General features: G+C 45.9%; 1 protein-coding gene across 1 annotated transcript in view; it reads left to right on the plus strand.

The window, feature by feature from the left end:
* The window catches only part of deaf1 (DEAF1 transcription factor), a 93147-nt gene extending 90758 nt beyond the window's left edge, over positions 1-2389 (plus strand). Inside the window, exon 14 of the mRNA XM_084334447.1 lies at positions 2220-2389. Within this exon, the coding sequence (XP_084190573.1) occupies positions 2220-2324 (105 nt within the window). The 3' untranslated portion in view covers positions 2325-2389. The remainder of the gene's footprint in view (positions 1-2219) is intronic.
* Positions 2390-26025: the final 23636 nt, after the last annotated feature.

The raw sequence follows: 26025 nt of genomic DNA on the forward strand, positions 1-26025 counted from the left end.
AGGTAGTAAAAACAACACAAGCAGTGTAAACAAATAGGTCAATATAATTTACTATCTAACTAGCTGAAAAATATATTCACAGTATTCACAGTGTCACATAAGGTGCAGTATGCCTAAGGTAGTGTTATAATTTACTATCTACTGAAATATACATTATTCACAGTATCACAGTATCCACTGAAATATACATTATTCACAGTATCACAGTATCCCCATAAGGTGCAGTATGCCTAAGGTAGTGTAAATTGTCCTCCTTGGGTTCCTATTAGTCCCAGGTCAATGTCTGGCAGCAGTCGCTGCCCCCTGTTGTGGAGCCTGGAGGCCGCTAGTCGCTGCCCACTGTTGTAGAGTAGAGTGTCGGTAGAGTGTCGGTAGAGTGTCCACCTATATTAACAGGTCAGCAATGGAAGTCCTGGCAGGGGCACTGATCCAATGTCATTATGACTATGCATGCTCCTCCTGGTACACTGGCATCACAGTAGCACTGAAAGGTAGGCTACAGACAGCTCAGAACAAATTAGTTAGAATGATTTTAAAACTCCATCCCAGGACTCACCTTACACAGACACATTTTAACAGCCTCAAATGGCTCAGGGTTGAGGAGAGGGTGTCTCAAATAAAACTCAACATAACACATAGGATACTCGGGAATACTGTCCCTCAGTACCTCAGTGGATATTTTAACATGGTAAGGGATGTACACGGACACGCCACCAGGGGGAGCCCTACAGACATCGTCCCAGTGAGATGCAATAGGAAAATAGGCCAAAACGCATTCCTATATTCAGCAGCAGTACAATGGAATAGCCTACCAATGGAGTTGAAGACCATAAGCCCCTTCTCCACTTTTAAATGAGCTATAAAGAGGTGGATCATAAGTAGCAGAAGCTGGGAGTAGTGAACAAAGGGTTTTAATATGTGTTCCTTTTTTATTCTTTTATTGTCTATAAAATGGAATATTATTGTATGTATTTTTTTGTTTTTATACCACACATCCTGACATACAGACACTACAAACACCCACGTCCACACACCAGTACATAAATCCACTGACACCAATGATGAAGGACCACAATGGAAACAAGCCTATGGCTTTATTGTGTTTTATGAAATCCTATTGGTAAATGGAGAAAATGTATACCTGTTTTCATATTGTGATCCAATGTATATGTGTGATTTTCCATTCTAAACCAATAAACTATTCAATCAAAAAAAGTGGAGCCTGATGGCCGCTGGTATGAAGGACTGTCCGAGGCGGTTAGTTGAGTGTCGGGGGGGTATGAGTCTGTGGCTGAACGAGCTTCTCATCTTGACTAGCTCATCGTAGAGGGGGTGGTAGGGGTTCTCCATGATGGCAGCCAGCTTCATGATGGCACGCGCGCACACACACACATACACACACGCATTATACAAACTAGGGCTGCACGATTTTGGGAAATAATCTAATTGCGATTTTTCTGACAGATATTGCGATTGCGATTACATTTGCGATTATACTTTTTTTCTTTTTTTTGCAGCCCCACATAGGTTTATTGTAAAATTTGGCTTGCATCTGGCCTACGCGGTGGGTCTGTTCGGGACACCGAGCCTGAAAATGTTTCTTTTTACGTGGGAATCGATACCGGTACCCAACGGTACCTTTTTTTCTGTACTTTACTCTCCCTCTCTGAAGTCTAAACTTCACAACACACAATATAAAATCCCTTACCTCCCTCTCCCAAACCGATCTTGTATCTCAATGGGACTTCCTGGTTAAATTGCGATTTGATAATTGCATCATTCCAAATCGCGATTTCGATTAAAAAACGATTAATCGTGCAGCCCTAATACAAACACACACACACACACACATGCAAACACAAACGCATACACACAAGCATATACAAACACACATACACACACACAAACACACACGCACACACACATGCAAACGCATACACACACACGCATATACAAACACATACACACACACACACACACACACACACACACACACACACACACACACACACACACACACACACACACACACACACACACACACACACACACACACACACCTACAGTACAAACACACACAAACACACACACACACACACACACACACACACACACACACACACACACACACACACACACACACACACACACACACACACACACACACACACACACTGTCGACGCACCATTTGAATATTGCTCCATGACTGTCCCTGCAGGACTGGAAGGAGCATCAGCACAGCTGCTGCCAGACAGCGGGCAGCATGGGCGTGCAGGAGGAAGTCACCATGTCGACCATAGACATGGAGAAAGTCAAGGTCTAGCGGACGCAGCCACACAGCTCAACACGGCAACACTTCGCCGCCGGGGGAAGAAGCGCTACAATGAATACCGAGGAGGGAGGGCCGGGAGGGGGGAGGGAGGCACCGGAGGGGTGGGGCAGCTGGAGGCTGGAGACGTCTGTCTGCATTCGAACAAGCGCCCCCGTGTCCCTCTCCCCGTAGACAGGGGAGTGAGTTTATGTGACTTTTCACGGCCCTGGAGAGGACACCTGATGACGGCGGTGATATCGCTGTTTTCTTCGTCTTGGAAGAGGACCTGCTTTTCCTTTTTTTTCATCTCCCCTGTGTGTGTTAATGGTTTCACCCCGTGGGGAGTGTGTGTAGGACATTGGGCCGTCGAGACACTATCTTCTTCTTCTTTTAGTGAAGCCAGACGTGGCACGGGTCCATCTTATTATTATTATTCATTTCAGAATTACAACTGTGACAGATGTGCTAGTGGTCGACCGGCATGGGTTTTTCAAAGGCCAATGCCATTATATTCTTTTATGAATTTAATGATTTCTTATGAATTCTAATGAAATAGAAGAAGACACGGGTTATGCTGTAGATTTCAGAACGTGACTAGTATTTAAGGGAGAGCAGGGTACAGTGTGTCAGAAGCCATGTCATTCAAATGCATTATTCTATACATTATAACATATTTAATGCTCTCATTATACACTGTGCCAAGTTAGCTTGGTGTATTGAATCCACTACACTCTCTCATTAAACACTGCCAAGTTAGCGTGGTGTATTGAATCCACTGCTATCTCTCATTAAACACTGTGCTTCGTATATTGAAGCACACACACACACACACACACACACACACACACACACACACACACACACACACACACACACACACACACACACACACACACACACACACACACACAGGGAGAGAGAAAAGCAAGCACACAAATGCAGAACGTTAGCTACAGGTAGAAGCCCATAACGTTTGTTCCCCAAGACATGTGTGGTTAAATTGACACACACAATTCCCGCGCACACAAAGTGCAGAAACGTTATGTTAGCTACAGTAGAAGAAGCCTAACGTTCGTTCCCCAAGACGTTGTTGCAAGTCTTCCTGTTATGCAATGCAAATGCAACCGACTGCAACTGACATTGTAACGATCAAACCAGTCGCTTCCTGTCACAGATTGTTGACTTGAGACGAGAGGAGAGGCAGTGTTGTAGTCGAGTCACTAAATCTCGAGTCCAAGTCGAGTCTCGAGTCCCCAGTGTTCGAGTCCGAGTCATCAAGGTTGAGTCCACTCCACTCTGGCAGTCAAAGAGCTGACATACAAATAAAAAAAAAGGTCTACATTAACTCATTGACCGCCACGCCTAAGTGCGTCAGAGGGCGCTAGAGTGCCACCGCTTTAATCAATGGGACGACTGGGAGATTTGCGAGTGCTTAAAATATATCTTAAATTATGGCTATGGGTCTAATACACTCGTCGATTATCAGTGAGTTGCTTGCAGTCAACATGTACAAAACTGATTGTTTTTTCATCTGTACATTTCCGTTTTGAATACGAGTATAGTTTTGGTGATTTCTAGTAATTCCAGAGAAAGACGCGATAATAGCCCTTTAGTGGAATACACAAAACACGTTGTAATTTTTCGGCTGATTATCGAATCTTCCTGAAATCAACGCTAGATCATCATTATTGTCCTTCCTCGTGCATACATGAAATGACCCTCGTAGCGCGGCGCCCCCCCCCCCCCCCCCCCCCCCCCCCCCACCTCCTGCACCCAACAGAAAACAGCCACACATACACACACACAGATACAGCGTCGATCGGGGTAGAAATACATATCAGGTCAACGATCAAATTTATATATAATGTTCTTACCTTGTATCTGATGTAATGCAAAAGAAAGAATCCAATTATTTGATCGCCATTTGAAGTACTGGGCGCGGAGGTCCGTGCCACGTTCAACAGCATTGCATATGAGGGGGGGGGGGGGGGGGGCAGCCTCGTTGAAATCAGGTTACCTCGCCTGATTATTTAAACCACGCTCGCACAGCTTGGGTCATTCCCAGTGGAGTGCAATACCAGCCGGAAGGCGCAGGGGGCGGTATTTGCCCTTTTGCGAGCTCGGACCCATTCCCAACGATGACATCAGGCTGGATGGATGAAAATGAATGGATATCGCTAATAAAAGAAATAACAATTAAAACCCGACTATACTCGTGATTGGCGCTCAAGCGATGGCGAGTTAACCCGACTATCATCGTGACTGGCGTTGAATGAGTTAAACATAAATGACACAGCGGTCACCATTTCAAAGGGAGTTCATTTACTTTGTGACACAATAGCCAAACAAATGCACTAGCCATCAATACCTTATGCCAAATGATTAGGGCGGCCTATTCGCCTAAAGGTACATGCCTAAGTAAATGGAAGATTGCTCCACTTCTGCAAGGTCAATTTGCATGTTCTTGGTATCTAGGAACATCTAGGGACCTGGGGGTATGTATTTCCAGTGTCAGAAATATTGTGTCTGTTACTAGGCTGAGTAAATTGTAATGAAGAAAAGGAGAATATAAATTATGATTTATGATTTTTGCATCTTTGATCATGTTAAATCTGCGGGGTACGAGAAAATGCTCACTGAGCTCATTCACCACCTTATTGAGATCATGTGTACAAAAAATCTAAGCAAATTAATAAAGGGAAGATGATTAAACAGAATGATTTGTAGATACAGTAATTAATGATAATCGATTTTAATTATAAATTCATATTTGACCTTGAACTTGACCTTGACCTCATTATGGCCAAATCATACATCTATGGATAGGGAAAATGCTCCTCTTTACAATGGCAGGGTTGAATCTGGATTTAGTCATTTCCTTGCGTTTTTTACGATAATTAGCATTTTCCGATAAACATCCAAATGCCCACATGTGGACGATTCTTTGCCGACCTCTAGTGGCTCTGTGTGTGCATTTCATTTAATACAATATATAGATAGAATTAAAGTCCTATTTGTTGCCTGTCGATTGCCCTTTCAGGTGACAAAATCCGTTCAGCGGTTCTCGAGTTACATGCCGATATGTGAGGCGTGCCCCAAAGTACGCAAAAGTACACATTACCACCCCCGACTCCCGGGGCTCTGGCTCCGTCAATAATTCGGCGATCTCGTAAATCTTTGCACAGGGTTGTAGCCAATGAGTGTGGCTTTCCAATGATACCCCATGATATGATAATTGGGGATCTAATACTGTCTCTATTGATCGATTTATGATAAAGAAAAGCAGGGTCCCCCTATAGGGGGACCTTAAGGCTTAACAGGTTACAAGTCCGAGTCCGTGTCTGCACTTTCTCCACTCTATGCTCCACTCGGACGATTCTGGCTCTTCTTTGGTGACTCGGACTTGGACTCGACTCGGACTCAAAATGTAGTGACTCGACTACAACACTGGCTCAGGCATTGGCCGATTATCTCAAAATGCTCGATTCACCGGTCGGCCACTAGTACTAATGCAGCGCAGAGCCTCTGCAGCTCATTCTGGTTACATTCTGCTCATTGCTGGGATGCCATCGCTGAAAGCTGCCGGTACGGCCGTGCATAATTCTACATCTGGTTGGTGTCCTAGAAATACCTTTCTATCTCCAAAACAAGATGCTTCATGAATGTTAAAGGGACAGGATTCTTTGGGATCGGCATTATGACCCCAGAGAGGCATTTGGCTTGTCTCCCAACATGAATCAACTAAAATGTATTTGTATTTTTTTCCCCCTTCAGTTAAAAACTTGAAGGGACCTTGTGAAAGTTGCTTGAAATCTTTGAAAGTTGTTGCACTTTGTTGACATTTCTTTTGTTTTGGTGTGTAATATATATTATATATATCATCATCATCAACTTTTATTTATACTCGAAAAGACAATTGAGGTCACCCTCATTTTCAATGTCGTAGAGACTTTACAGACATTTCAATGCACACATGTGTACAATATAACAATAATAAATATTAATAACTATCTATATAGTATAAAATGAACATAGGTGTAACATCAGCACACAGATTGACAGAATAAAAAAAACAAGGCATAAATTGCAGACATAAGAAATAGGTATAAAAGACAATAAAAGTAGTGCAATGTAAACGTGCAGACTTAATAATGGCATAAAAGAAGTACAAAAGTGCAATGACGCTCGAAGGCATGTGAACACACACACAATATTATAGCTATACAGTCACTTATTATATTGTACATTTCTCCAGACCCCTCTTGGCAGAGCCTGAGGTGTGGTCAGCAATAGCAACCCATCTCCCCTGTCCCCCCCACTCGACTCCAACGCACGCATCAGACCAAAACAACAATGTAAACAAAGTGCAATACTAGTAAGCAGGGCTCTTTTGCCCCAGAAGTTGCTGTTTGACGGCATTACAGATCCTATCTTTAACAAACACTTGAAAATATTGAATTGTGTTATTGTAGATGGTTACTTAACACTTAAAGGGAAATGTTATGTGACTTTTCAACAATTGTACACGACTTCCTTGAATCTGTGGGGCATGTTTGTTTACATGTATTATTTTATTCCCTGCCTGGACAAACTGATCAGTACATTAGTTATAGGCAGTGTGTTCCTGGCTTTCAAAAAGCACAACTAATGTGATTGATCAAAACGAATGCATTGCTTTTGTCCCCCGTTGTGACCAAGGATCACCAAGGACAATAATTCTAAAGTTTGTTAATCTGAATACTTCAAACCCCTGGCCAAACGGTAAAGTATGTCTCTTTTCTCCGGTGCCTAAATAACACTTCAGGACTGACAAACCCATACAAAGACTAAGCAAAACCCATTCTCCATAACATGGCCCCCCCAAGACCGCTGTGAATTCAAGTGGAAAAACCCTAAATCCTAATTGCCAAAAAGTAGTTTATCCTCTGATTGAGAACAACCTGTTACCTGTTACCTTTTTAATTGAAGTGGACTTGGCTAATTTAATCCTCTGGCAGCCTCTGGAGCGTGAGGGGTTTTAAGCTCCGACCCATTTTCTATGTATTTATTTTTGCACAAGCTGAGTCTAACCTCTATTGGGACGGTGCTGTCCGTGCTCGGAAAGGAGCCAACTAAATTATTCCACCACTAGTTAAAAACACTGTTTTTCAGTATGAATTGCTTGTGGATGTCATATGCAAAATGAAATCTGCCTATTATACATTAAATATCATTACTGTGCAATGGTGGAAGCCATCATACATGATGACCTGGGTAGAGTCCTTGGATATGAGTATGAAATAGAGTGTCATAACCAAAAGGTAATACGTTTACATTATGAGTAGAACTGACTCACTGCTAATCACCTTTGTGTTGTTGTCTAAGCTACAGTAGAAATGGACCCTTTTCACAGCAGCCATTTTGACATGCCATCGCAAGGTAAACACAGGTGTAATTAACAACATTAATTATGGTCCCATTCCATTTACGTGGGCCCTGGTATTGTGCATGCTGTCAAACGGCAATGTCTGTGTCACACCTACGTAAATGGCTGCATTTATATAGCGCTTTTATCCAAAGCGCTTTACAATTTGTTCCTCACATTTTTTTACCCATTCACTCACACATTCACACACTGACGGCAGAGGCGACCATGCAAGGTGCCAACCTGTTAATCGGAGCAGTTAGGGGTTAAGTGGCTTGCTCAAGGACATGCTGCCCCCGTGAGGAGCAGGAATCGAACTGGGAACCTCCGGATTACCAGACGACTGCTCTACCTCCCGAGTCACTGTCGCCCCATAATACATCAAACAGGACCATAATTAAAGATCCAGTACAATGATGTTTTAATTCAGTCATAAAAAGTGTTTATGTGACAAGTATAATTCTTTCAGCTTCAGATGTATCGTTTGATTTGTTATAAGTGTTTTAGGTCATCCTCTCTGAGCACAGACAACTCCCAGTAGGCTGAGGGGGTGTGGCCTTCTGTTCAATAGACACTAGAATAGATGATTAACTCACTAGGCTGAGGGGGCGTGGCCTTCTGTTCAATAGACACTAGAATAGATGATTAACTCACTAGGCTGAGGGGGCGTGGCCTTCTGTTCAATAGACACTAGAATAGATGATTAACTCACTAGGCTGAGGGGGCGTGGCCTTCTGTTCAATAGACACTATAGATGATTAACTCACTAGGCTGAGGGGGCGTGGCCTTCTGTTCAATAGACACTATAGATGATTAACTCTCACTAGGCTGAGGGGGCATGGCCTTCTGTTCAATAGACACTATATAGATGATTAACTCACTTGGCTGAGGGGGCGTGGCCTTCTGTTCAATAGACACGACTAGATGATTAACTCACTAGGCTGAGGGGGCGTGGCCTTCTGTTCAATAGACACTATAGATGATTAACTCACTAGGCTGAGGGGGCGTGGCCTTCTGTTCAATAGACACTATAGATGATTAACTCTCACTAGGCTGAGGGGGCATGGCCTTCTGTTCAATAGACACTATATATAGATGATTAACTCACTTGGCTGAGGGGGCGTGGCCTTCTGTTCAATAGACACGACTAGATGATTAACTCACTAGGCTGAGGGGGCGTGGCCTTCTGTTCAATAGACACTATAGATGATTATCGTAAGGTTATGAATATAACCAAGTTCTATGAATACTGGTGACGCTCAGCGTCATCTGCACTAACCTCACTTCGTGCATATGCACTGAATAAAAATCCACAATGTACCTTTACATACCAACATTCGTCTGGCCACACCCCTATCCGCTACCTTCATAAGCAGGTGTGTGGCCACACTCGCCTCCTTCCCAATCTTTCACCTCAAGGCGAGATCAAAGGCCGCAGTGGCGTCCAGACGCTGAGCGTCACCAGTATTCATAGAACTTGGTTATATTCATAACCTTACGTTCTATATCATACTGGCTGCCGCTCAGCGTCATCTGCACTACGGGAGCTGAGCGGGAGCCTGAAGCTCGACAAATGTACCCCACTGAGGCCCCCCACAACCATCAGAACCGGGGAGGACCGAGCCCCCCCGACCCTCCCTAATGGAGGATACCCCCCTATTGGAGGACGGGAGGGAGACGGATCCGACCGTGCGAAGAGAAACTCGAGCAACTCAACGCACAGGGTGAGCAGACCGTGGCTTGACCCCACGACTACCCACACGCACAACCCGCATGCCACCAGGGAACGAACGGAAGGAACAAACCTCGTTACCGCCCCCAAAAACACGTGGTCGAGAGCAAACTCAACCCTGTGGCAAGGCCGTAACAGCGGAGCGCGAAGGAAGACACAGACCCACAGAAGGGACTGGATCCCCCGGAAATAGGGGGCCCGGAGAGGTCAATGATGCCACAGCATCAAGACCTCACCAGGCGGTCACTTAGTGACACCGCCCCCCACATCGCCAGCGTATTCGGACAGGGCCCCTCCAAGAGCGGGCCCTTCCCCCCACTAGTACGCCGCCTGGCACACTGACCCTGACAACTCAGGCAGTCAGCATGGCCGTAACTCGAAGCACACAAAAGGCTACACTACAGCGGAAGCAGGCAGCGCACCGGGGAGACGACCCCAGAGGGGGTCGATCCCTCAAACCAGGCAGCAGGCGTTTGACCCGAGACAGGCGCCAAAGGGGTCAACTGAAAACAGCACCCCGGCGGAAGGGGCGTATGCTGGCATTGTTGCGCACCATGACAAAGCCTCCACCAAAAAACCCCGACCCAGAGGGGCCGAGGCAGAGAAGGCTGACACGATTGGCAGACGTCATGAACGTGCAGGGGCACACTCAACCGGGTAACCCGGGAGTTGACTCTGCTCCAACACACCAGGGAATCAACCACCCTCTTGGTACCACATGCGGTGGTTGTTCCTATAACCCCTCAAGAAAAAACTCCAAAACACACCTGCGGGTACACACTGGCTATACCGCAGTACAAGTGTTACAGTTTTCAAAAAGGGGTTATTCCAGGCCTACGGGTCGACGAAACACAACTTCGGACCGGGCCCGGCGGCTCGGGAAGCACACAGGGCTGCCAGAGGAGGTCCATAAGACCACCCCAACAGCCCCCTCTTTGCCATGCGTAAGAGAGGAGCGAAAAGAATGGAGAACCAGCCCCTTCATGATAGCGCAGGGTACAACATGTACCCAACAAAGGGCCTCCATAACGCCCAACCCTGTGACACCCGGGCCGACCCGGCATTTTTTTCCCCGGAAAAAGCACAAGTCCCTCAGGGTACCAGAACACCAGATCTGCGTCCCCGGCGGACAACGGGTTAACTGACCTGGACCAGCGTGACCAGAACCAGTCCCGTGCCCTAACCACGCCGACATCCCCACTCCAAGAGAGGGGGTAGGTACGCGTGTTGATCTAAAAACATGAAAAGAGGGCGCCACCCAGACGGTCCCATTCGTACCGCGCTCAGTGGCCCACCCCAAGGGCGTGAGACCCCTCTACCTATGTTTTGATCTATTCCGTTAACATCCCCCAGATATGAACGAGAATTCGTCGAGACCTAGTAACAGGCGCTCGGAAGAGAAAACCTCCATCCCAGTTGCCCTATAAAAACGCCGTTTTAATAATGAGCAACCAAGGCATACCAGCCTCATGCGTGATTCTTATCAGAAACACCCCGAGCCAGCACTATGTACGCGTCGAGACCCAAACACATCAATGGATAGGCCAACCAGACACCAGACATTGGTCCTTCAAGTCGCCTGGAAGAACGACAAGGAGTTGTCGTGCTTCATATTCTTCCCTCTTTTTATTAAAAAGAAAGAAACACAGACTGACATGAATCCCACATGACGTGGCTGAGGGTAAAAATTGTTTTCATTCTTACATCCCGCCACTCTCACCACAGAGAGGAGACGGGAATCCTCAGAGAGACTTCCCACGTGAGCCATGATTTGAAAAGTCACGGTAACATTGAGCCATGTGACCAACAGACTCAAGTTACACGTATATCGAGCGTACAGTAGCAGAAGTTCCTACGCTCTGCCCCGACAACTTGACAATGACAGACCCTACATACGGGTCTGAAAAAACTCACGGAAGCCGGCGTCCAATAGAAACGTGCCCAGTGACGTATTCTATGACGGGGGAAACCCATGACTCGACCGCCTGTGATAGGTGCGGAGTCAGGGAAACCCTCCCCCCCCCCCCCCCCCCCCGTGCCAAGCTGCCTAACAGCTTGGCGGGACCGAATGAAAAGAGAGTAAAAAAAAAAACGACCAATCAGAAGAGGGAAGGAGGGGTTTATCCGGTACCCCCTCGCAAGCCCAACCCTTGAATACGACAACAACAATAGCCATATGATACCTTAAGTAGCCAGTATGCTAATGAACAGCGCAAAGCTAATTCAATGCGCGCTAGCCACAGACAAGTCTGTGAACAGGGTTTATAACCATGCCAAAGTTATATATGCCTGAACCGCGGTACCTTTACACACACGAGCATTACTGCAGACCAACACAACAGTGTTGCGGCTCAATATCACTGTTTAAGCAACAGAGCACACAACTAACCTCTACCTTTATGTGAAGACCTAACCTTCAGGTCGAGGCAGAAAAAACCTTTTTCAACCGAGTGTAAGCTGCAGGCCTTAAAGTCTAGCCCTTCTATCAAACCCACACTAGCGAAAGGTTCACACATCGTATCCCTATCATATGTAGTGAATAAACACACAGTTTGTAACAAAAAATAGTCCCTCCCAGGAGGGACCTTTTCTTTCTTTAACAAAATCATATGTTGGGCCGGGAAGGGAACAGGGGGGACCACAGAGGGAAAAAAGCCCTGTATCGCCCGTCAGTATCCCGGACATGAATCTCGCCAGCTGCGCGATGTTAGAAGTGGCAGCCAGAGATTGAGTCGCGGAGATAAATGACTGGTCACTCCATTAAGCCAACCGCCTCGCCGATTTCCCTTGGGGAACCGGCTTCCGTAACGGCTCCCACACCACCTCAGGACAAAGGAGAGCTGCCATCGGCCTATCAAGCCGAGGCACCCCCTCCTTCATGCCGTCTACCAAACCCACCACCCTCGTGACTCGCACGTAGGCGGGGGTGAGGCCCATGATGTGGGAGACCACCTGTCCCTGACGGACGTAGGCCTCCATCGAGGGGAAAAATGGACAGACAACGCCCATCTCTCTCACAGGACGGCGTTGCCATAGATGACCTATGAGATCATCAGGAACAGGAACAGGCAGTGGCTGCGGCAGCGGCATGCCGTTTGCGACTGCCGCCACCGCCATGAGCTCGGGGAACAAAGCACGCAGTTCCCCCTGCATACTTTCCCCCACCGAGCTCGCATCCCTCACATGCAGCAGACTACTGGTTACAGAGCCACATTCTGATGTGGCTGATAGCAGGGCATCCCGCCGCCGAGTCAGAGGTTCTAACCCAACATCCGCGTACGAGGGACCCCAAGGAGACCGATCACCCCCCTCCAGTGTTACCTGGACGGGCGGCGGACATGTCTCCACCGGGGCGTCAAATAAGAACCCGTCTGCTTCTACCATGTAGTCCTCTGTTTCCATCGGCCATGGAGAATCAGACGCATCCTCATCCGGCTCCAGCAACTCACCAAAACCAGGCCGTTCGCGTCTACAAGCCACCATCTTACGACGGGAGCGAGCCGACGCAAAAAGTTTGCGTCTCAAATCCTCCGCCACCAGAGGAGCCAGCCGCCCAACAGCGGACGACTCTCCGGTGGCAAAGGAACCAGAGCCGGAACCAGGCCATCGCACAGGAGACGGCGCTGGTGCACCAGCTCCTTGGAGAGGCAAACTACCTATCGGACGCCTACCGGGCGCGGCTGCCGACCACGAAAGTGGCCTCAACCCCACTCCAAGACGCACGACAGAGGAGGCAATGGAGAACCGCTGGTGAAAGGTAACATTGCTAGCGTGACCCTCCGATGTAAACATTATGACTTAGCTTTTTTCTTTTTAAAGTTATGAGAGAAAGAAAAAAGCAAGAAAAAATGTAAACACGTAACTCAACTTTCTTCAGCTTAAACAACCTCGTCAAGTGATGTATACAACAGGCACTTCCTTGTGGTGAAAGTGAAGAAGGAGGCGAGTGTGTGGCCACACACCTGCTTATGAAGGTAGCGGATAGGGGTGTGGCCAGACGAATGTTGGTATGTAAAGGTACATTGTGGATTTTTATTCAGTGCATATGCACGAAGTGAGGTTAGTGCAGATGACGCTGAGCGGCAGCCAGTATGATATAGAACTCAGTAGGCTGAGGGGGCGTGGCCTTCTGTTCAATAGACACTATAGATGATTATTACATGGTGTTTTAACATTCGCCAAAATGCTTGATTGTGATTGGTCAATAGCGCTCGGTTTCCCCTGACAGCGGTCAGTTATTTCTCGATAACGGACCGCTGCTATGGGCAACGCGCAATAATGACCGCTGATACGGGTAACACAGCACTATTGACCAATCACAATTAAGCATTTTGGTCGCAGACAGTCACGAAAGCTAAGCTCAGCATATGCACAGCTGCACTCATCAGGTAATCAGACCACACACCTGCCGGCTGCCGGCGATGACAGAGGAGCCACAGAACAACTGCGTCTGCATTTGATCTCGTCTTGTCGATGGTGTAAAAAGAATTAGGTATATTGTTAGTAAGTTAGCCATGTAATAAGCGGGATAATGTATAGCTATACTCGGTCATTGTCGCAAACAAATTGACCGAGTATAGATATACATTATCCCTTACATAACTCAGTAGGCTGAGGGGGCGTGGCCTTCTGTTCAATAGACACTATATAGATCAGGGGTCAGCAACCTTTTTGACATGGAGTGCCTGTTTGAAATATAGTTGTAACTAGTGTGCCTCAACAATATTCCATGCATCGTAATTTTTTTTCCTCATAATCAGGTCTTTTTAATGATAATTTTTACATTATTACATCATTATTGTTATTGTTATTATTAACAATATTATTATGATGGTTGTATCAACCCTAAATCTGAGTTGGGGGGGGGGGGGGGGGGAATGCAATGCAGACAAACAGCTGCATACAGTGCGACCATTTCACTCACATTTGCCCATTCATTTTTGGACACATCACACACCATCGGTGTGTGTACTGTACGTGTGCTGTCATAGCTCCACCTACAGGCCTAATGGAGAACACCAGGAGAACACCAGGATGTGAATGGAGGGTGAATGTGAGGTATATTGTGTAAATAAGTTTTGATTGATCGCAAGACTACACTGTTAAAAAATAAATAATAATAAGTTACCAGAACTTAAAAATATTGAGTTCAGTTACTGTGCATTAAGGTTTTCAGTTTTCAATCCATAATAAGTTAACAGAAAAATAAGTACACAACCACATTATTTCAACCTAATAAAACTCTGTTTATTGTCATTGTTTTAAGAACACAAGTTGACTTGGTAATACTCACATTTTGAGTAAAAAAAAATAGCTTTTAACATGTGCAATGTTCAATGAAATAGAAAAATAAATAATACAATTTGTTGATTAATCCCACTGGTCACAATGGTGACCGTAATAATGTTTTTGTTATAAGGCTCTGCAAATGTTACTGAATGATGTAGCAATGTATTTCCAGCTAAATTGAAATAATAAACAAATAAAGCGTCTCAATTAAATATGTGGTAGTAAAAATAACCTGTGGGAGGATTTCAACAAGATAAATGCGACAACAGTGCAAAATATTTCACTATAATATTTCAAAGCAAAAAAAAAAAAAAAATGTAAGTGCTGCCCACTGTGCATATGAAAATGCCCCCGCGTGCCCACCCCTGATATAGATGATTAACTCTCACTAGGCTGAGGGGGCGTGGCCTTCTGTTCAATAGACACTATAGATGATTAACTCTCACTAGGCTGAGGGGGTGTGGCCTTCTGTTCAATAGACACTATAGATCCTTGACTTGTTAACCCTTTCACTGCCACACAACAGCAGGTTAACCTTTCACTGCCACACTACAGAAGGTTAACCGGTAACTGTCGGTAGTGTGATAGTAAAGGGTTAACATTCTGTAGTGTGGCAGTGAAAGGGTTAAGGACTCTGTGTATTCTATGCTGATGCTGAGCACCACTCAGCTAGATGTGACTGATGGGCCAATGGGAGCAACTAGATGTGACTGATGGTCCAATGAGAGCAGCTAGATGTGACTGATGGGCCAATGAGAGCAACTAGATGTGACTGATGGTCCAATGAGAGTAACCTGTGTGTATTGTGTGATATTTCAGAGGAGGCAGATTGGATATCTGAAATTGTTTGATTATGTTGATATCCAGGGCGATAAACATCATTTTCACAACGACAGCTCTAATATTTTGGGTAATTTCAACATACCTTCTGTGAAAAAATACAAGAAGATTGAAAAACTAATTTCATTGTACTGAATCTTTAACTATTTTCTGACCACTAGAGGGGAGCAAGTCACCACTGTAAACCTGCTGTATTTCTTTTATTTTTTACAAAAATCCTCATCATTATAAACATAAGACAACCTCACTGGCACAATCTTTTTGTAACTAAGAGATTCGGAAAAAGATATATAAAATTCTGTGCATGGATTACAAGATTTCAACTACATACAATAATACATACAATAATACATACAACTTTCTCTAGGGCATTTCCTGGACAAGGCGGGTAAATACTTCACCTGTAAACACAATACTGTTCTGACTATAATACAATATTGATCTAATTAAGAGACCCCCCTCAAAAAAATTCAATTAAATGCATAGGTTTATGAAATGGGCAGAGCTAAAGCATGGGCCAGGTTTTGATGGAATGATACCACAGGGTTGAGTGAGTAGGACACCATGACTCAACAAGACCCTCTGATCAAAGTGGTTTAGGTGGTAAAAACATGTTTTTTTAAATAAAATAATATTTACTGACAAATGTTAAGTAATTCTCTTTGCCACTCCTACAAATGGAGGATTACCATACAGTCGGATTTCACAGCACAGTAATCCTCCAGAAGTCTTACAGTATTTCTTACAGTATTTATAACCTCCCAATGAGACGGCATCATCCCCTTCAGGAATGGATGATAACATCTGCCTACCGGCTCGTGCACGCACGCACACACACACACACACACACACACACACACACACACACACACACACACACACACACACACACACACACACACACACACACACACACACACACACACACACACACACACACACACACACACACACACACACACACACACACACACACACACACACACACACACACACACACACACACACACACACACACACACACACACACACACACACACACACACACACACACACACAGCGGCTCGGGAGGTAGAGCAGTCGTCTGGCAATCCGGAGGTTCCCGGTTCGATTCCCGGGCAACGTGTCGAAGAGTCCTTGAGCAAGACACTTAACCCCTAATTGCTCCCGATGAGCAGGTTGGCACATTGCATGCAAGATTTAGCGCTTTGGATAAAAGCACTATATAAATGCAGCCATTTACCATTTACACACACGTTAAATGTTGGGTCAGTCTTAACAGTTTCCGATGGACATTTCTCCAAGTTTCAAATCAAATCTTGTACAAAATTGTAGGCATAGAAAGGAAGGGGGAAAGTCAAGTTTCATGTGCAGTGTTTCAATCAGTCAGTTTAGGACACAGCAAAAAGGGCAACCTCAAGTGAACTGCAATGCAAACCTTATGCAGCTAATCATTTTGGTATGCTCATATAATAGAAATCAAAATAAATATGTATAGCTACCCTCATTCAAAACTGCTTTAAAAAAAAGATTGAAACCTACAGCCAGCATCAACTACTACAAGATACTTTAATGCCACACAATGATGGTTGGTGGTAATTGTTTGCGGTACAGTTTGTTATGCACTGGGACATCAACATGAAACATCAGACATCAAACGCCCACCTCCCAATCCCCACAATAAATACATATATACATAAATAGATACAAGACAGCCTGTCTGTGCAAAGGGGGGCGGGCCAGGGTGTTTAGTAATCGGACTGCTGTGGGGAAAAAACTGTTTGTTGAAGCTTGTGTGTCTGGCTCTTAACCGGCAATGAGTCTCCTCGCCTTATTCGTTTTCGTTTTTGAGGACTGCATACTTTTTTTGCAAACCAAAACAACATACTTTATACTTATTATAGCACATGCATGAGCCTGATCTCTTTTGAAAGATGACATTCTGAAGTTTCTGATTCCAGAAAAGGAATTCACTTTTAGTGCTAACGTAATCGAGTAACATAGGTCTAAACTTCAGTTGTAGAAAAACTTGTTGCTCAAGTTTTTCTGTAGTAGTTAGTAGTCCAGAGAGGTAGTATTTCCCCAGAAGGTGGTGTGGCTTACAAATCCATATGGACCCATAGCCTGAAGCCTTATGTAGTACATGTCCAAATGTCATGAAGATCCATTCAGAAATGAGTGATTAGGAGTGATTTTGGTAAACTGTGTACAAAAGAAAAACTCAGTTAATTCGGCTGTTTTTCTCTTCCTGTTTTCGCTCGTTCTTTTTTTTTTGTTTTTTAGATTCATACATCCCCACCTGGGGTATCATTGCAAAGCCACACTCATTGGCTACAACCATCCACAATAATTTTCGAGATCGGATCTAGATTGACGGAACTACTGCGCCAAGAGTCGAGGTATTTTGCGCAATACCGTGTACTTTGCACAAGCCTCAAATACCGAGAACCGCTCAACGGATTTTGTCGCTATCAACAGGCAACAAATAAGCCTTCAATTCGATATGTATATTGTATTATAAAATATGCACACCCGAGCCACTAGGGGTCGCCAAAGTGCCGGTGGGAAAATCGTCCTAAAAACATCCCGTATGCGGGATGGCACATGCTAAGCGGTTTTAAAATGGACTTGTAGCGACTAATAAGGAATAAGTGGTGTGCTGGGTGGGAGGGATCATTGACTATTTTACCAGAGCGTGTGACTGTGCGTGAGGTGTATATGGAGTCCAGAGAGGGAGTCCAGTGAGAGCATAGGATATTCACATTGTACATGTTGATTCCCCTTCTCCTCTCTCTATATATTGCTAGCAATTATTTAGGCTGTTTTTAACTGTTTTTTTTTCTTTTTTTCTTTTACTTCCGCTGGGGCCTCTTTCCAGGTCATCATTGTAAATGGGAAGCTGTTCTCAATTGATCTTCCTGGTCAAATAAAGGTAAAGTAAAAATACAGTACATAGAAGACAAGGAATATGATTTGCTCCAATGTATTCTATTCCCTTCCCGTCTCTTTCCCAGGCCCAGCAGTGATGGCACCGTCCTCATTCGGAAGGTAACGCAATTGACAGATGGCAGACAAAAGGCCGCTCGCGCCAAAGGTTGCCGTTAGCGAGACACTCAACATGCAATAAATGTTCCTCCTGGAGCCACTCGGTTCTCTCTATCTTGAATAATAATTATATAAAAAAAAAAGAATGATAACCACTAATGCACGCTCAGGTTTTTACATTTTGTTGCTGTTAAAACTGGAAGTTTCAGTAACTTAAATCGATTGTCTTGTCGACATCATCATTACCCTGTAGGGGTAAAACGGTTTCAATACACCTGCATCCGTTTAGTTTTTAAGGACAGGTGTTATATGTGTGCGATGTACAATTCTGAATTGAGAATAATTTGCTTCTATTGCAAATTGATATCTTTTCTGCATATTTCCAAACTTTCTGCCAGTCTAAGTCATCAGTGGTTAATGCCTTGGTCTCTCTCCCAAGCTTGCGTAGTAGTTCTCCTGGTTCTATTGCTGCTTCATCTGGGGAAATTACAGTAGAGTTTGGCCTTCAAATAAGTCTCCTAATGTTGTTAGTCCTTGGTTATGCCAGACCTTAAAACCCCGGTTTGAGTTATCTATGGGCTAAGAGAGGGCATGTTAGCTGTTCACACCCGTCTGAAACGAGTGGACCTCCATGCCTTAACTGCACGTAATGTAATTAAGACGTTTTTAAAATGTGAAAAATACTGTCCGAAAGTTATTGCAGCTCTAATGTTTAATAATTAATCTAATTAATTACACCTGTGTTTACCCAGCGATGGCATGTCAAAATGGCCACCACGAAGAGGGCCTATTAATCTGTCATTTAATGCTAACATTTTTAAGATTTTTTTCTGGATGGCATGGAGTTGTGGGATTGTTTTTTATATTCAAGTATATAGTTCTCTAAAATGCAACAGCAATGTGTGTTATCAACAGTGGATACGCCTTTCGCCACAAAATGACCTTAAACGCTAAGTGTATTACTGTGCTGCTGGTTATTGAATGGATGGTTCATATTAGAGAGATTAGCTGTACTTTTCACAGTGATAGCTGTCACCTGACACAGCTGTACCTATGGAGACTAAATCCATTGGATTAGTGTGTCAGCTGCCCAGAGGTAGCCTGTTTTGCCCTCCCCTCTTATTCTAAAGTCATAATGCCCTTGTACCACCGTTTACCTAATCAGTTCTGGTGTCAAAAATGAATTGAGTGCTTTATTTTATATTCACTGATGGAGCTGCGTGTCGGAGAACTGCAGGTGATCTTGGGAAACCAATGTCAAAATGATCCAGGGGTCCCCGACTGCTTTGTGCAATTGATTCCTTTGCAAGGTCACCTTTTGAAGGTAATACATGTCACAAAAGAAAGCTTTGGGGAGAATAGTAGTATACTACGTTGATACATCAGTGACTCCAGATAAATGGCAGGTTCATGTTTACCCAGTGGCTTTGCCCTTGGTGGAAATAACCAGTGTTTCAGTGTCACCCCCGACTCCGTTCAGTCCATCTTTTGAGAGAGAACCGAGTGGCTCCAGGAGGAACATTTATTGCATGTTGAGTGTCTCGCTAACGGCAACCTTTGGCGCGAGCGGCCTTTTCTCTGCCATCTGTCAATTACGTTACTTTCCGAATGAGGACGGTGCCATCACTGCTGGGCCTGGGAAAGAGACGGGAAGGGAATAGAATACATTGGAGCAAATCATATTCCTTGTCTTCTATGTACTGTATTTTTACTTTACCTTTATTTGACCAGGAAGATCAATTGAGAACAGCTTCCCATTTACAATGAAGTGGCAAGAGGCCCCAGCGGAAGTAAAAAAAAATTTAAAACAGCTAAAAACAGCCTAAATAATTGCTAGCAATATATAGAGAGAGGAGAAGGGGAATCAACATGTACAATAGTTATGTACAATAGTTTCTGCTTAAACATATGGAATGATGGAAGAGCTGAAAGTTTAAGGGAGTTTTGGAGAGAGTTCCAGTCATTTGCTGCAGCAAAACGAAATGAATTCTGACCAAAGACAGTGCAGGCCTTGGGAATAGATCGAGTAATGAGATCACTGGACCCAGGGGCGGACCTAGCACATTTGGCGCCCTAGGCGAGGTTCACCACTGTGCCCCCCCCCCCCCCCCCCCCAATCAAAATCAAAACATTGCCGTGCTACCAACCGGTTAACCCTTTTCACTGCGACAATACACAGAAGGTTAACCCTTTCACGACCATCGGTTGTGTGATAGTAAAGGGTTAACCCTCCGCCGTGTGGCAGTGAAAGGGTTAACAGTTATACAGTAAAGTACTGCACCTTTATTTTTTACAAGCAAGAACAAGAGCTAAGAATAAATGTAAAGTGCACACTCAAGAATTAAAACAAATAAACAACTTAGCTAACACACAATAATAATAATAATAACAATAAAAAACAATAAAATAACATGCAAATTTGCTTTAAAAGAAAATTATGTATTGTAAAATATGTTACACATATATAATCAAAATATAATATGCTAAATAAACAAACAAATAAATAAAAATTACTAATTCACTTTGTCTAAAGAACTATTTACATTCCACTCCCTATCATCACACTTCAAGGTTAGCCTGTAGCTCCTACTGGTTTCCATTTACAGTGCAATCCTTCTGGCCTTCCTCGCTGCAGTGCAAAGTCATCAATCACATACAATTTCCCAACTCCTGAGCCAGCTCCTTCCCATCCCATTTTTTTTTTTTTTTTTTTTTTGGCTAGGCAACCGCCTATATCGCCTGTAGGAAGCTCCGCCCCTGACTGGACCTCAGGTGGTAGTTGTTCTGAGAAAGATGCAGGAGGCTGGAGAGGTATTGAGGTGGCTTCCTTCCCTAGTAGAGGCTTGTAGATGACTAGTGACGGGAAGGAGTGTCATGTCTCAACAAAAAAAAGGTTTGCTCCAATTGAGCACTTGTCCAAGAGCTGCTTACATAATCTATATTGGGTTATTTTTTAGGGATGTCCGATATTATCGGCCTACCGATATTGGCATTCAAATGTAATATCGGAAATGATCGGTATCAACATTTATTTAACCTTTATTTACCCAGGCAAGCAAGTAAGAACAAATTCTTATTTTATGTATTGCCAAAAGTATGCAATGTTGTGTTAATTCCACGACAAGAGATATGTAATGTTAATTATCTAAAATTATTCAGTTTTGGGGGGGGCCTGCATATATCGGTATTGGTTGATTGTCAGGATCCTAGGCCCGGTCCTGGCTGGACTGGGCAGGATGGTAACACTGGGCAGTACCCTCCACCTAACTTTGGGCAATGCCCTCTATCTGACATTGGCCCTCGGCCTGACATTGGCGCCCTACCACCCTCTAGTGGTGACAAACAATCGGTGCGCTCCAGTACACTGGACATCCTGACTACTGTGTTAACTATAATTAATAGTTTGATTAATGTGGTATCATGGTGTGTACTGTCATTGTCTTTCCCTTCCCTGGTGTGATGTCATACACTGTTTTGGGTTGTTAGGAGTTGCTTTTGTGTTTAGTTGTGTTTAGTTATTCTTTGCTTATTGTCTAGGTGTTGGTTGTGATTCGGTGTTGGCCAGGTGTTCTTAATTGTTAATTAGTCGGGGTATTTAGGTGTCTGTCTGTCTCCCCTTCGTTGTGGCGACATTCCTCCAGTTACCCCCTGTTCCTCCACGTCGTGTCGCACCGTTCTCCCTCTAGTAAGTCTTAGTGTTTGTTGTTTTGTATTGTGAAGTTTGTTATTTAGTTTCTGTATTTTTCCCTGTATTGCACTGGATTCTACAGTAAACACCCTTCTCCAAGCTTCACTCCTCGCCTCTGCCTCCTCCATTCTTTCCCTTTCTGTATTATTGCATTCTACCTAACCCCATCGTGACAGAATGTCGCCACCAACATTAACGAATGCAGCAGGAAAGGCAAGCGATACCATCACCGTTGTCCTGGCCCTGATGGCCGGTGACATGAAGAGTTACTCACTGGCCAAATGGGGGTTCCTACTCCGGAAGATCGACCAGGTCGCCACTGAGAATCCGACACTGCAAACGGCGATGTGGGAGATGGCTGGACATGTTGCTGTCCTCATGGAGAAGCATAGGTCGGAGGCTAGGGTAGCTAGCCTGCCGACTGTTCTCAGGCTTACGGTCAGCCTAGAGCCCCCCACAGCCGTTGAGGCTGTTCTGACGTCCCCAGTTGGTACAGCTCCACCCGTTAGCTCCACTCATACAGCTAACCAGACGTTCCCAGCTAACATAGCTCCGCCCGTTAGCTTCGTGCCGATAGCTAACCGGCCGTCCCCAGCTAACACAGAACCGCCCGTTAGCTTCGTGCCAATAGCTAACCGGCCGTCCCCAGTTATCACAGCTCCGCCTGTTAACTCCGCCACCATAGATGGCCAGACGTCTCCAGTTGGTACAGCTCCACCCGTTAGCTCCGCTCATACAGCTAACCAGACGTCCACAGCTAACATAGCTCCGCCCGTTAGCTTCGTGCCAATAGCTAACAGGCCGTCCCCAGCTAACATAGCTCCGCCCGTTAGCTCCGTCCCAATAGCTAACCGGCCGTCCCCAGTTAGCACAGCTCCGCCTGTTAGCCCCGCTACCGTAGCTAACCAGACGCCCACTGTTAACCTAGGTACCAGGTTCAAGGTGAGTCTGGTACCGGAGACGGACCAGATGTCCCCAGCTAGCACAGTCTCCAGTGCTAGAATAGGCTCCAGGTTCAGGGTGAGCCTAGTAACTGAGACGGACCAGATGTCCCAAGATAGTCAGGTCTCTGCAGCTAGCAGGCCTAGGAGGGCTATCAGGACAGGAGCTGCTAGGCTCTCCCCGACTGTTAGCTTAGCCTCAGCAGCTAGCCAGGCATTCCCAGCTAGCACAGTTCCCACAGTGAGTCCAGGGCCCACAGTTAGCCTAGCCCCCGAGGCTAGTATGGCTGGCAAGGCCTCCACAGCTGGTCCAGCTTCCACGCCCAGTCCAGCCTCTGCTCTGGGTCCTGGTTCATCATCCCCGGATCCTACACCATGCCTCGCCGCCGAGACCGGTCCAGTCTCCATGCCCTGCCCAGCCTCTCCACCTGGTCCGGCTGCCGTGCCGACTCCCGGCTCCTCGACGGATCCTGGCTCCTCATCCCCGGGTCCTACACCACGCCTCGCCGCCGAGACCGGCACGGTCTCCACATCCTGCCCGGCCTCTACCCCTGGCCCGGCTGCGGTGCCGCCGCCCTGCTCCTCGACGGATCCTGGCTCCCCGTCTGGTCCAGCTCTGCGCCGTGATCGGCGTCCTGGTCCTCGCCGGGGTCTTCGCCGTGGGCTTCGCCGTGGTCTTCGCCGGGGTCTTCGCCGGGGCCTGCGTGGGATCCTGCTCCGGGGGTCGTCGCCGCCGCACCTCTATTCCGGCTCTCCTGAACCGGTCCCTAGTCCGGCGGCTGGAGGGCCTCTCATCCGGGATCCGGCTCCAGGGTCCAGCTCCCCTTCCCGGGCTTCTACACCTGTACCCACCCCCCCTCGTCGGGCCTCGGTGCCCGTCCCCACTCCCCCTCGCCGGGCCTCGGTTCTCAGGTTCTGCCCCCCTCCCCGGGTCTCGGTGCCCATCCCCACCCCCCCTCGTCGGACCTCTGTTCCCAGGTCCAGTCCTCCTCCCCGGGCCTCTGTTCCCGTCCCCACCCCCCCTCTCCGGGCATCTGCGCCCGTTTTCTACCCCCCTGGCTGCTATGCCCCTCCTGGGGTTTTCGCTCGGCCTCCCGGCCCCTGGTCTTCGGGTCTCCTCCCTGGATCCTCTCCGGGGTTCCAGCTTCCTCCCTCACCTGCTTATGGACGTTGTTTTCGGGTGTCTGGAAGCCACCCGTTGAGGGGGGGGTACTGTCAGGATCCTAGGCCCGGTCCTGGCTGGACTGGGCAGGATGGTAACACTGGGCAGTACCCTCCACCTAACTTTGGGCAATGCCCTCTATCTGACATTGGCCCTCGGCCTGACATTGGCGCCCTACCACCCTCTAGTGGTGACAAACAATCGGTGCGCTCCAGTACACTGGACATCCTGACTACTGTGTTAACTATAATTAATAGTTTGATTAATGTGGTATCATGGTGTGTACTGTCATTGTCTTTCCCTTCCCTGGTGTGATGTCATACACTGTTTTGGGTTGTTAGGAGTTGCTTTTGTGTTTAGTTGTGTTTAGTTATTCTTTGCTTATTGTCTAGGTGTTGGTTGTGATTCGGTGTTGGCCAGGTGTTCTTAATTGTTAATTAGTCGGGGTATTTAGGTGTCTGTCTGTCTCCCCTTCGTTGTGGCGACATTCCTCCAGTTACCCCCTGTTCCTCCACGTCGTGTCGCACCGTTCTCCCTCTAGTAAGTCTTAGTGTTTGTTGTTTTGTATTGTGAAGTTTGTTATTTAGTTTCTGTATTTTTCCCTGTATTGCACTGGATTCTACAGTAAACACCCTTCTCCAAGCTTCACTCCTCGCCTCTGCCTCCTCCATTCTTTCCCTTTCTGTATTATTGCATTCTACCTAACCCCATCGTGACAGTTGATATCGGTATCGGAAATTAAGAGTTGGACAATATCGGTATATCGGATATCGGTAAAAAAAAAGCCAATATCGAACATCCCTAGTTATTTTTCTTCTCGCTAATTCAATAACAAATTTCTTCACAGTATGTGATAGTTAGAGAAAATATAGTGCAGCAATTTCAGAGTAGAGCTAATTTCAATGGCGAATGCCGGTATCACCACTATACCACGGCAAGCCCATACATGGACACACAATAAAAGAGTCAAACAACGTGGTGTACAAACAATAAAACCAGTAAGAAAAGATAAAAATTTAAGAAGTAAAAAAAAGCTTAGTTCATACCTGCTTGGTTGAGCTGTGGGTCTCGTTTGAAGGGTACTCGACTTTAGCATGCGACGTGAGTGTCCACGATAATGGAGAAAGATGAAGTAAATAAGCCTCCTTGGCAGCCTTTCTCAGCTGTTTGTCAGGTAAGAGCGATGGCCCTCTGTCAGAGTGACTCCTGATGGAACTGGCTGAGTACCTCACTTTCACAAGTGTACTTGTCTTTGGCTCTGACTTTTGTGTGAATGGCATACTCTACATTATTCTCTAACCCTAGCATATGGCACATGTGCTGTGGCCATTATTTTATTTTTTTATTATCTCCGGCCTGGAAGAAGTAATTAGCCGTTTCTCCAATCAGATGTCATCCGGACTGGAGGGCCACTTGGCCCCTGAGGGCCTCAGCTGCGGGGAGAGGTTGAGAGGAGTGAATTAAAGTTTCAGTGTCCCTGCGGATGGAAAGCAGTTGGGAAATGGTAGCACTCACTGGCCTCTTTGTTTCTGTCTGCAGGAGAGAGAGCTTGTTTGGCTCAGGTGAAGCATGGTAGAGTCAGAGCGGAGGACACCTGGCTCCTCCAGTCCCT

This window comes from Notolepis coatsorum, assembly GCF_963971535.1.
Source record: "Notolepis coatsorum genome assembly, chromosome: 18".
Lineage (NCBI taxonomy): Eukaryota > Metazoa > Chordata > Actinopteri > Aulopiformes > Paralepididae > Notolepis > Notolepis coatsorum.